The following is a 13,335-nucleotide window of genomic DNA, read 5'->3' as shown; positions in this document are numbered from 1 at the left end:
TCCCCTTGTATAATCTCCCATCACCAAGCTTGGGCTAAACTTGCTCTTCCTGATTTACTTTTAAGGATCAGAGTAACACAAAAATGATGCGTTACAAGAAAAGACTGACACCTGGCTTATATTCCCTCTCCAGCACCCTTGTTTACTCACTTGAATGAAGCCAGCTGTCCCATGAGAGCTGCCCTATATGGAAGCTCAGGTGGCAAGGAACTGATGGAGGTCTGAGGCCAGATGCTCTTGAGGAGTTGAATCCTGTTCATAATCTTGGGAGTGAGTTTGGAAGTGATCTTTCTCCAGCTGACATGGCTGCAGTCTTTTGAGAGACACTGAGTCAGAGGATCTAGCTAAGCCATGCCTAGATTTTGGACTCCCTGAAACTGAGATGATACATGTTTTTTGTTTTCAGCTACTGAATTGTGGGGTCTTTTGTTAGGAAGCAATAGATAATAACTAGTGCAATATTCAAAGAGGTGTTCAGAGACAGCTGATTCTGTATTGCCTAAGGAAAGACTAAAGCACTGTGGTGGTCATGATTTGGAATGGCAGCATTAGAAATATAATGATCTAATTGAGAAGAAACACAGGAGATTTTTAAGATAAAATCCAGGTGATAAAAATCAGAATTTTCAGTGATACTTCCAAACTAGATGTCAGAAACGTAAGATGTAGAAATTGGCAATTCCATGCCCATTGCAATTGCTGAAGAAGATCTTGCTGTAATATGGCTTCTTGTTATACAAAGCTAACCTAGAAAATAGAACCATTCTCTATAGGTTTAAAGATTATGCCTGCTATGGGAAAAAGGGGCTGTCTATCAAGAACTCAGGATATATTCGGGGTTTTTTTTGGTGGTACTAGGGTTTGAACTCAGGGCCTCACACTTGTTAGGCAAGTACTCTTACCACTTGAACCACTCCACCAGCTCTTTTTTTGTGATTTTTTTTTGAAATAGGGTCTTATGAACTACTTGCTGGGGGCTTTGAACCATGATCCTCCTGATCTCTGCCTCCCGAGTAGCAAGGATTATAGGTGCAAGCCATTGGTGCCTGGCCTAGGGATGTGTTTTTAGAAAGCTCCTTTTTTCTTTTTCTTGAAGACTGATTTGGATTATTCCTTTTAGTTGCTCCTTTATGTGCTCTTCTATTCCACAAATAGGTATTAAACACTTCCTATACACAAGGCACTGTTTTAGGCACTGGAGATTCAACAGAGAAAGCATCACTCTCTTGAAACTTATATTCTCCTGGGTTGGGGAAGAACTGACAGTAAACTAAGTAAAGAAACATAAATGCAAAATACATCATATAGAAATAAAAAATTAAAAATAGAGCACAGGAATGAAGAAAAAGACAGCAGATAAAGGAGGCCAAGAGAGTACAGTGAGTTCCTTCAACTAGGCCTCAAGTTCTTAGCCAGTTTTGGATTAAACTGGCTATGTGTTGGTAGTAGTCTAGAACCCTTCATGATCTGCTTTTCAACTGTGTCTGAAACCACCAGTCTCTATGGCTTCCTCTTTTTCCTCTGTAATTTCCATACTGATTTTTGCTTTCATGTTCTCCTTTTTAAAAGGACTTCTTTGACAATTCTAGTCTCCATTGAGCCCTGTATCTTTTGGTGGATCTGAAGGAGCTGCCACTACCTCTAAAACACAAGAAAACAAACAAAACTTACATATATATATATATATATATATATATGTATATCCATATACAGTCAGTCCTCCATATCTGTGTGTTCTGCATCTGCCAATTCAACCAATCACAAATTGTATTTGTACTGAACATGTACAGACTTTTTGCTTGTCATTATTCCTTATCAAATACAGTATGTAAAACTATTTACACTGTATTGGGTATAACAAGTATTCTAGAGATATCTTAAAGTATACCGGAGGATGTATATAGGTTATATGCAAATACCACATCATTTTGTATAAGGAATTTGAGCATTCATGGATTTGGGGAATCTGTATCTTGGTCCTGGAAACAACTGCCCTTGGGTACCAAGAGACAATTTAATATACACACATATATAATTTCCTTTATTTTAATGTTAATAGTTGGTTAATTTTTATTTCTTTTGTATGTGTTTGTTTTGTTGTCTCCTTACCTCCCATTAGAATTTAAGGACTTGGCAAAGTCTGAGTTTGGTTTGTTTTGCATATGTATGGAACTTGTAAAGCAAAGCAATACTGAAAGTACATTGGTAGGAAGAAATACAAGAGTTAAAAAATATGATCCTACTCTTAACTTAAATGGGGAGATAACATGCTCTCCCTAAGTTGAGAAGACAATGGAAAGACAGCCCACAAAATTAAATACTTGATGGCATGCTATAGCAAATGTCTTTCAGATTTTTTTTTGACTTGAACTGACAATGAGAAATTGACTTTATACCATGACTCAGTGTGTTACCCAGTGAGGCCCATTTTGCTCAAAACACACTATGCCAATCACTTAAATAAGTTTTGTGAAAGACAAAGAGTTTATTCACAAGGAACCAGTTGTGGAGAGGCAGGAACCCCAATTCTCTGAGGATAGAGTTAGGGATATTTATGGGATAAAATTGTTGAATAGTCTGAGGCATGGGGAAAGGGACTGGAGGCAGGGAAGAGTGAAGTAATCTGTGGTCTGAGCATGTAGTAAACGTCATGGTTCTTCATAGGATGTATGTTCAGAAAATGGCTGTGTCAGCATGATCTAAGGGTGGAGCTTTTGGCCCTCTGAATTCAAAAGTTTACCTCTCAGATAACTGTGAGGCTCAGGTGAAAGGTTAATAGTTTCGAACCAGTTTGAGACAGACAAAAGCAGCCTCCAGTTCCTGAAAAACTACTTAATTATTGTCATAATGACCACACATCAGAGGTGTTACTGGTAGCAAAGCTAATATGGTCTACTATCTAGCTGTAAGACCTCTAAAATTGGTGATCAAAGCAAGTAACTAGTAGCAAGTAAAGCCGGACTGTCTATTCATGTTTTTTCTTGATTTCAAGTATATATATTCAGACACGTATGTGTCCATTTGCAGATTTGTGCATAAACTACTTTTTACAAATTAATTAGGTTTTTTTAACTTATATTCAACAAGACCATACCTGATTTCTGAATGCAATGCATTGCATATAGAGTAGATATTTCAAAAAATTCTGATAGAAAACTTTTTGATTGATTTCACAACCCACCAACAGAACATGACTCATAGTTTGGAAAACACTAGAACAGCAGGTAGTACGTGCAGGGATTATGTATAGTGAAGGAAAGAGTATGGAGTGGTGGAGTCCAGGGAATTCTGTCTTAGACGAGTTTTTGATCTATGTCTTGTCCTGTTGGGAGTATGGGGTCTAAGACCATGTTGATGCAGAGGTGGTCAAAGAAGACACAAGTTGAATAAATAGCAAGTTCAGGGGTCACAGAGAATGGAATTGTAACCCTTTGCTATAACATTAAGAAATAAAGTAAAAATCACAGCTAAAGAGAATTTGAGGGACAATATTTCAGAAAAGTAATAGCATAGGATATTGACAACTTCATAGTCAGAAAGCAGATTTATGGCATTTAATTAACTAATATTATTATTTGCACTAATATTTCATTTTAAAAAAAGTTCTTATAAACACAATAGTCGTTATTCTTCAAAGAAAATCTGTGAGCATAGAGAGGCTGTTTCCAGAAGTCACTGATGCACAGAGATAATATACATTGTTCAAGATACATTTATTTGAAGTGACTTTTTGGGCACATCAGGCTTTAGCACCTTTTAGCTTGTGTTTCAGTTTGGGACAAATCTTGTGTGTATTACTGTGTTGTCTCCAGAATTCCTTCTGAGTACTACACAATTTTAAGGAATGAAATAAAGAAATTCTGAGAACTGGAAGAAATGATCGTGGTAGATAATTAAATGGAGGCCTCAAGGTGAGGAAGGTGGAGTTGTAGAGGAAGATCATGAGTTAATGTGGCCCATTTTGATACTCGGTGTCTCACCTCTTGTTCTGTCTATAAGTATACTTAACACTTTGTTGCATACTATAACCCTGGCCCAAACTTAGCTGACACCAAGAACTCAGAAGATAGGCACAAAACGTCACAGGAATAAAACTAGAGCACTGAAACAATGACCCTTTATTCTAACCCAGCTCTGAAAATTGACCCATCCCTTTTCTCAAATGTGTAAGTTATTTACCTTCGAGGGTCTTGATTTGCGTTGCTGTGCTTTATTTTTGTAGAGAACTGGGTGACCAGGATGATGAAGTTTAAGGGAAATAAACCTCATGCATATTTTTTAAAGTGTTTTTCAGAGCATGTACGTTGATAGGGGAATTAAAGAATGAGAAGCCAAGTGTAGACGTACTGAGCAGAGTTTCCTGTTTTCTAGAAGCATCCCAGGGGAAAGATCTGCTTCACCATTCACCAAGGTTTGTTCTTTCAGTAGGTTCTCTCTCTCTCACCTTCAGAAATGGTGGGAAAAACAGAAAGAACAAAGCCACGACAGCTGAAGTACCAGATAGTACATGGAATGTGGGAGATGGTGTCCTTTAACTCCACCTAACTTTTGTTTCTAGCATCTTGATTTTAGTGCATTTTCTTTGTAGCAATAAAACCGGAACTATGGCCCTTGCATCAGATTTGACTAAGGCCAAAAATAAATTATCGTGGTTGAGCATGGAAGAAGTGCCCAGCCTCTCCTTCCTCCTTTTCATTTTGTTGCAGTTTGAATGGAAAGGAGGTGGCTCGCACAATTAACAAGAATGCAACTGCCTGGATGTCTGTGTGTTTTGAGCCAATTATGATCTTTTTGTGGGAAAGTGTCCAATTGTCAAGGCTCAGTTACGTAGAGGTGGGAGGCAGCTGGTGTGAATGTCTGTCTGCAGGGTATGTGCATACTAACTTTGATCAATATGGCATGACAGCAGTGTGCTTATTCGAAAAAATAATTATCTCAATCTTCTTGTACTCTATCCTAAAAGCTCTCATCTTCACGACTTAAAAAAACCAACAAAAGAAAAAAGGCCAAAATTAATGTCAACAAAATATTTTAAGTTCTTCCAGCCACTTCTAGTAGGGCGAATCACTAATGAAATTAAGCTTGGTCTGAGTGGGCCATATTAATTCATTATCTTCCTCCACAATTCCACTGTCCTGCCCTGAAAGCCTCCATTTAATTAACCATCATTATCATTTCTTCCAGTTCTCAGAATTTCTTGACTTCACTCTTTAATTCCAATTAGCTACCAGATCCAGCTGCATCTACCTCAAAATCCTCTGTCCTTTCATTTATTCTTGTGTTTGTCATGCAGTGTGCTAGGCAGAGAGGACAATGATGAGTAAGACAGTCATAGTTTCTGCCATTATAATGGGGCCCCAGACAAGAGACAAAGTGAACAGGCAATTTCCATAACAGTCGTGTATACACACTGTTATGGTGAGGAAGGTGCAGAAAGTCCATGGAGATAATAAGTCTAGCTTTGAGTTGTCAGAGAAGTCTTCCCAGAGTATGCAGGTATATTCCACTCAACAAATTTTTATTTAACACTGACACTGGATAAGGCTTTCTGCTAGACTGCAGAGTTAGAAAGACACACTGTCCCTGCTCTCCTAGTACGTACAGGATGTCAGGGGAGGGGGAATAGACATAAAAATATAGGCACAAAATACCTGTTATGTATCTAATGTAACTATCAGTAACTCTCTCAGAGATCACTTTCCTCTAACATAAACCGTACTGGAGAATTAGAGGTTCGTCATTTTCCTACTAAAAAGTTCAACCAGCTCTGGAGGATCTAGTGCTCTCTCTACTCTGTCAATGTGTGGAGGGCCTTCTTCTGGGGACTTGTCTCTCATTCTCTCTCTAGGCCTGTAGTCAAGCCAGCAGCTGTGTTAACGATTACACTAAAGGAAGAGGACACTAAAACTGTCAGTTGAAGTAGTCTTTCCTTCACGATTTATGTGAAAAGAACCTGATTTATACATTCAACAAGTTTATGTTAGTAGTTCTCTGAACTGCCCAGGACAGATAAAACCTATCTACAGAGGTTTCATTTGAGTGAGGGAAACAGGCAAAAAATAAGCAAACATAACACTGCCAATATAATTGGAGGTAGAGGAGGGAAATAATCAGGAGACATCTGACAGCTTTTCTGGTAAAGTATCTTTGTGGGATCACTCTTGAAGGAAGTGAAACAGGTATTTGGGCTGAGACCCAAGACATGGGAAGAAACTGGCCTGTGAAAAGGCCAGACAAGAGACTACTTGTAGGCTAGGTGTGGTGGCATATGGCTGTAATCCCAGCTACTCCAGAGGTGGAGGTAGAAGACCATGGGCCAAGGATGCAGGACAAAAGGTGGAGACCCTGTCTTCAAAAAACTGACGCAAAAAAGGCTGGGGGCATTGCCTAAGTGGAAGAGCCAAGCAGGTGGCCTTCAGTTCAAACCACTTGAAACTCCTTCCAGGGGTCCCCTGCCCTCATGTCTTCACCTGATCTTGCTGTCCTCATGACGTGGTCACCATCTTTCAGGACAGCTTAGTCCTACCCACAGCCTGGGCTCCCTCGTTTGGGCCTGCTTCACCATCCAGGGATGGCTGGGCCTGTGTACATGAACTAACTGTTCTCACCGCCAGGCTGTGAACGCTCCCATCCAGAGATCCTGCTGTTCACCCCACCGTCCAATACTAAACCCTATTTCTTTGGTGTTACTGATGGCAGGGCCACTATTTGGATATTAATCGGGAAATCCTTTGTTTTCTTGTCCTGTTCCAGTCACCTGCTTATGTTGCCAGAACAAAGCGTTCTCAGCTTCCATTCATGAAGGTCAGAAAGCCACCAAACGACTTCAGAACCTTCTCAGAAACAGCTGTCCACAGGCTCCTGAGCGTGGGTGGAAGGCGCCGGGGTGACGTCACTCGAAGGCGGCGGGCGCTGCGCGGGCGTGACGCCGCGGGGGCGGGGCCGACCGCCGTGAGGTCACCTGGCGGGCGTGGCCAGGCCGAAGCCTGTGACGTCAGGGGAGGGGGCGGGCCTAGAGCGTGTCAGCGCAGCCGAATCAAAACAAGCCTGAGGACCCGCCTTTTCCCTCAGGCTCAGGAGCGTCTTGCTCGCGCCCCGGGCCCGCGGCGCCCGCGCGGCTGCGAGCCTCGGGTGGCCGCGCGCCGGCTCCAGGAAGCCGGGGAGGGCGCGGCGGCCGGGATGGCGCGACGCGGGCCGCGCGGCTAGACGGGCGTCCGTGCAGTCGCGGGCGGCGCCTTCCCGCCCGGAGCCGACGCCGCGGGGAAGCCGCCTTCGCTGACGCCGGGCACCCGTTCGCTCGCTCGCTCGCTCGCTTGCTCGCGAGATGCCCAACCCCAAAAACAGCAAAGGCGGCCGTAAAAACAAGCGCGCCAACAGCAGCGGAGACGAGCAGGAAAATGGAGCCGGGGCCCTGGCCGTGGCGGGCGCGGCGGGCGCGGCGGCTGGGGGGGCCCTGGCGGCGGCGGCCGGCTGCGGGGCGGCGGTGCCGGGCGCGGCGGGCGCCGGGGGCGCGGCGGGCATCGGAGGCGCGGGGACTGGAGCCGCGAACGGCGCGGCCGCCGCGGGGGCCTTGGCCGCGGGAGACGCCAAGAACGGTGAGTCGGGGCCGGCGGGGCGAGCGCCAACTTCCTCCTCCCCGACGGGGCCGCGGGCGGCGCGTGGACAATGCGAGTCAGGAAGTGGCCGCCCGCCGCGGCGCTCCCCACGCCCGGCTGCCCGCGCGGGGCCGGGCCCTGTCCGGTCCCGTCCCGTCCCGTCCCGGGGTGCGCGGCTTGTGCGGCGGCTGGCAGGAGGAAGGAGGGCAGAGCCGCCCGAGTGAGGAGAAGGGTCCGATGGAGAAGTTAGGGACCACTCCATTCTTCCCAGTGCGCCCCACCCACCCTCTTCCCCCGCCCGGCTTGCTGCGGCGATGGCCCCGGGTGTAGAGGCCCCACGACGGCTTCGCCGAGGGCGATTGTGTGTGTGTTCTTTAATTCTCCAGCTTGCTTGAGGAAGGAAGAGAAGCTGAACTTGACTTCCGTTCCCAGCCCGGAGTTAAAAAAAAAAATCCTCTGTGTAATTCTCGGCGTTTTAGGAAGGAGCCTTACCGCTTTGCGCAGTGCCTGATGCTCCTTTTGAGGGGACACGTGGGGGATACAAGGTGTGACAGTTTTCTGTTGTCACTGCAGAAGCATGGTTTTTGCTACAGGGCGCTGGGCACTCGTGTGAACAGTTCTTTGAGTTCCTATGGTCAGGGCAGATAGGTAGGTGTGTCCCGATGAAGGCAGATTAGGATCGTTGTGTCTGGCGTTAACACGCAGCGTTGAGCTTCTCAAGCCATTCTTTAGGTTGCTCATTCACTTTTTAAACAGGACACTTGCACCTCCAAGGACCCAGCCGTGCTTCCACCAGGGACATCGTAGGCCTCCCTGGCTGAGTCTTTGTAATTTTGAGATAGGAAGATATGATTTCTCTTCAGGAGCAAATTTACCCACTTGTAAAATGTTTATTAATCCTCGTGGCCAGCCTGCATTCTCTGTGTTCTTTTGTTTTCCTGACTCTAACCTTCGTTTCCATAGTGATGTGTCAGCGAGGAAGGTGCTCAGACTCTGGGTAAGGCAGACTTCTGGTCCAGCTGTTTAGATTTGACAGCGTGGGAAGGTCAGGCCTTCAGAGCCTCCGTTTCCTCATGTGTAAAATTGAAGAAGAAAAATCCCACTGGTCCCTCAGAGGGTTATTATGAGACTCAGAGTGCCCCTTCCCTGTCCAGTCCCCGTTCTTGTTTTAAAGGCTGTGTGTAATGAGCTTAGTAGAGCTCCTCACAGATAATACATGATCAATGAATAATAGCTATTATTTATTCATTCAAAAAGTATTAGCCACACACAGAGCGGCCGTGCCAATACTGGGGATATGGTGGTGACCCCTGTGGGGCAGCCTGCTGCTCTGGAGCCTGCATTCTGGATCTGGCTTACCATGCTGGTGTTCTGGTGTGTGAAAGCTTTAAGTTGGCTGTTTACTTTTTTCTAGACTTGAAAATTTCAACCGCTTTAAAGTAGTGTGAGGAAGTTTTTTTTCTTAGGCAGGTGGCACCTTCTACTTCAAAAACGTTAAACTGATTATGCTGCCCCTTCTACTCATTTTTGTTGTGGTAAACTGAGGTAGACTTAGCCATACAGTGTAAAGCTATGCATTTCTGATTAGAAGCTTATTTGATTTTACTTTTTTTTCTTTGAGACAGGATCTCACTGTGTAGCTCAGGCTGGCCTGGAACTGTTTTGATTATCTTCCCTCAGCTTCCCAGGTGGTGGATTACAGACCTGCACCACCACACCCAGCAGTAGCTTGTTTTATTGAATGAATGGGGAAGAAGAAGAAATGGCCCAAACAGTGTCATAATCAGGGTCACAGAAGCTGCAGAATTAGAGCAGTCAGCTGAGTTTTATGATAATCAGTTTTTGGTTGTGACATGGAGTGGTGTCTCAGTGATTCATTGTAATTTGAAGGACCCTTCACTGCATTTCTGCAGCAGATAATAACTGAACATGGATGCTGAGGCCTCCTAGATGCAAAATGAATGAATAAGAAAAGTGAAAATGCTGTTAAAATTGTAAGGTACTGGTAATTTTTTTAAACACAGGGTTTTGTTATGTAGCCCAGGCTGGACTCAAACTTTTTTTGTATCTGTTAAACTTTTGAATGGTTTGTACTGACCCATCGAGTCAGTTTTAACCTGTGTAGTTGTTCACGATTTGTAGAATGATCCTGTGTCTTGTAGCTGTTGGGCAGTGGGGCCATTAGGGGCAAGGTAATATTAGCTCTTGGTTGTTCATTCTAGATAAAAATAATTATTATTCTATAAAAAAAAAAAAGATGGCTAATTAGGGAAAGCCTGAGGGGAGCTGTGGTATGGTTGTAGTTGAAGAAGTTCACCTGGTTGCCTAAGTTTAATAACAATATGAAATGTAAGGAAATTGTACCTGTAAAACTTTATTACGTAACTAGTTTTTAGATGCTGCTTTATGAAGCTTTTTGCAGGAATTGGAGTAAAAAGCAAGGCAGCGTAAGGAAGTACCATCCTCCTATGTAGTGAACACCTGTCTGTACATACTGTAACAGTTTGATTGTAGGTGAACAAAATTCTGAAATTCTGGTTCCATTGGGCCTCTGATTTTTTTTTGCTTCAGTCCTAAAGATATATGAAACCTTGATCATGGTGTGTATCTGGTTTTCAGTTGTCCTGATCCAAAGTACTTTTGTAAATCCCTGTTTTGTGTTTGAGTGTGGATCACCATACCACTCAGGCCTGACTGCCACAGAACCCCTGAGCTGACTCAACCTTCAGTCATCTAACAACTCTTTATAGCAGATGGAATTGGTCAGTTGCCTTGTATTTGGTAGACCTAGGTTCAGATTGGCTTCTCAGGTGTGCGTGCGTGTGTGTGTGTGTGTGTGTGTGTGTGTGTGTGTGAGAGAGAGAGAGAGAGAGAGAGACTGGGATTTGAACTCAGGGCTTTGCGCTTGCAGAGCAGGTGCTTTACCACTTGAGCCACACTTCCAGTGTACCTCAGACATTTTGATAAATGACTTTGGTAGTTAAATGTGTCTTAGTTTCTGCAAATGTAACTAATGTATGGGATTATAGTTCCTACCCATACATATGTAGAAGTGTATTTTATTGTATATAACATAGTAAATACAGATTATATTAGAACAGTGCCAGACTTACAGCATGAGCTTATGAAGTTAGTTATTTATTTCAGGTTCTGTGAATAACCTCTGAGACAAACAACTACTTGTAGGTGGTAGATTAGTGCGAGGGAGAAGGAAGCAGGATTGGGCAGAAGGAGAGTAGAACTCTGTTGCAGATGTACTGCAGGAGAGGCTGTGGAGCTGGGATGGCCCTTAAGAGTACCCCACCTTGTCACATTGGGGCAGGGCCTTTATTCCCTCAGTGACTAGTCATTTGGACATGGGCTGCCCACTGGAAGAGGGCTGAACTCTTAACTGCCCCAGTGTTACTGGGTTCTTTGCTTAGCCACCATCATGACACTAAAAGGCAGTGTGGGATAACTGTTTCTTACTAACAACTAAATAGGTTTTGTGGGCCAGACTGGGAGTTAGCTACCATACGACATTATTTTGATGGGAAGATGTGTTCTGAATCCCATCCATCTATTTTCAAGTAGGTGTTTTTGTATGATTATCTCTTCCTTGTGAGCAAGATTCATATTTTGTTGTATCTTGAGGCCACTAAACACTTTTTATAACATCAGGTGTGTTTTAAATGGATTGTCATTTTAGATGTTTACCTTAATTCCTACTACGTTTATAAATTACCCATGTTATCAGAAGGGAAATGAAGAGTGTTTGCCTGCTGTTTATTTTCAGATCAGGGAATGTCCAGCTTGAGGGTCTAAGGATAGTAGAGAAATGTGATCTTAGAGGACATTTTCTTGCCTTCCTAGAAGTAAGTTTTGCTAGATCTTTAAAAATACTTGTCACTCTTGGACATTTGTCGTTTTTGAGATAAGGTATGTATGTAGCACAGGCTGGCTTCAAGCTTGGATCCTCCTGCTTCTATCTCCTGAGTACTAGGATTATAGTCATGTACCACAAAACCTGGCCAGTTGTCTTTTGAAATATACCTTTGCAGTGGGGATTGGTAGAAGATACTGCCTCATCCATCAAAGATTATTCAGTGTAGTTTTTATATTATAGTGAAGAAATGCTCTGTGCTCTGCTAGTGAGTTTTATGCATAATCTTTATTCCTTCTTTGTTGTCATAGGACCTGTGCTTATGTTTTACAAACTAAGCAAACTGTCAGTGTCAGCTTTTCTATAAACCCAAGATTACATACCAGCCTTGTGAGAATTGAGAACAGGAAGTAAACAGGACAGGGTAGTGCATGCCTATAATCCCAGCACTAGTGAGACCAAGGCAGGAGGATCAAGAGTTCAAGTCTAGTGTGGGCTGCCTAGAGAGGCCCTGTCTTCAAGACCGAAAATATACCTCCCCCCAAAAAAACCAAAAAGCCCTGAGATAAAATTGGGATATCTCCTGGAGCTGAATCCTTGAATGAGTTTGCTTTAGGCTTTCAACTGTGTATAAGTTTACTTAAGGAACTTGAAGGTAACAGAGGGAGAATTTAAGAGGAAAATAAAAAATCTACTCTGATTTGTGATCACCAACTCTGGCATTCCTAAGAGATTTATTTAATTAAAAATAGTGATTTGGTTTGGGGATGTAGCTCAGAGGTAGGGTGCTTGCCTAGTGCATATGAGGACCTAGGTTTGATTCCCAGCACTGCAAAAAAAAAAAAAGTATCATTTTATCAGTAATAAAGTAAGCATTGTGGAGGTGGGTGGTAAGGGAGGGGGTGGGGGAAGGGGGGAGAAATGACCCAAACATTGTATGCATATATGAATAAAAAAAAAAAGTAAGCATTGTGGAAAATCTTAAACACATAATCCCACCACTTAAGAGATCACAAGTTAACATTTTGATTTATGTGTTTGAAGCCTTATATAATTTTTGCATATAATATTTTTGCATAAAGTGCGTACATAGTTTTCACAAAAAGAAGATTACGTATATTATAATTTGATTTTTAAACTTAATATTTTGTGGGCATTTTAAGAGCAGTAAGCATGCAGGTGTGTCATCATCTTTTTTGACAGTACTTGGATTTGAACTCAGGGTCTTGTGTTTGTGCTCTACCACTTGAGTATGCCCCCAGCACTTTTTGCTTTAGGTTGTTTTTGGGTAGGGTCTCATGCCTGTCTGGAGCTGGCCTCAGAGTTGATAGTCTTCCTTCCACCTTCCAAGTAGTTGGCATTACAGGTGTGTGACACCACGCCCCACCTGTGCATCATTATTTTTAATTATTGCATAATATGCCAACATATGTCTGCATCTTGGATAGTATCATTTTGCTATTGTTTGACCTTTAGGTTCCTATCCACACGTCTCTGGGAATTTATCCAATCACTTCCTGTCTGAATCCATTCCTGCTACTACAACAAAGTATCACAGACCGGGTAATTTGTAAGTAATAGAAATTTATTTCTCACATTTCTAGAGGCTGGGAAGATCAGTGTATGTGCAGATTCACGGTCTGGTTAGGGCCAGTTCTGTGGACGACATTTTCCTGCAGTGTCCTCACAGGACCAAAAAGGTAAAAGGTGTGAAATTACTTCAAGTGCTTCTGTAAGGTCATTAATCCCATCTATGAGGGTACCCATGTGGCTTAATCACCTTGTAAACACTGGCCACACCTCTTAATACTGTTGCATTGCGAATTAAGTTTCATGAGTTTTGGAGGCTACACAGATTCTTACCTGTGGACTTGGAAT

The 13,335-nt window shown here is 43.2% G+C and overlaps 1 protein-coding gene across 1 annotated transcript in view; it reads left to right on the top strand.

Annotated features, from left to right (window-relative positions):
• Positions 1 to 7,179: 7,179 nt before the first annotated feature.
• Positions 7,180 to 13,335, top strand: part of Heca (hdc homolog, cell cycle regulator) — a 43,318-nt gene continuing 37,162 nt past the window's right edge. Inside the window, exon 1 of the mRNA XM_020174481.2 lies at positions 7,180 to 7,595. Coding sequence (XP_020030070.2) covers positions 7,325 to 7,595 — 271 coding nt within the window. The 5' untranslated portion in view covers positions 7,180 to 7,324. The remainder of the gene's footprint in view (positions 7,596 to 13,335) is intronic.

The sequence above is a fragment of the Castor canadensis genome, chromosome 1, assembly GCF_047511655.1.
Source record: "Castor canadensis chromosome 1, mCasCan1.hap1v2, whole genome shotgun sequence".
NCBI classification, from domain to species: Eukaryota; Metazoa; Chordata; class Mammalia; order Rodentia; family Castoridae; genus Castor; species Castor canadensis.
The sequence above is the reverse complement of the archived record's forward strand: the minus strand, read 5'-3'. Positions and strand labels throughout refer to the sequence as shown.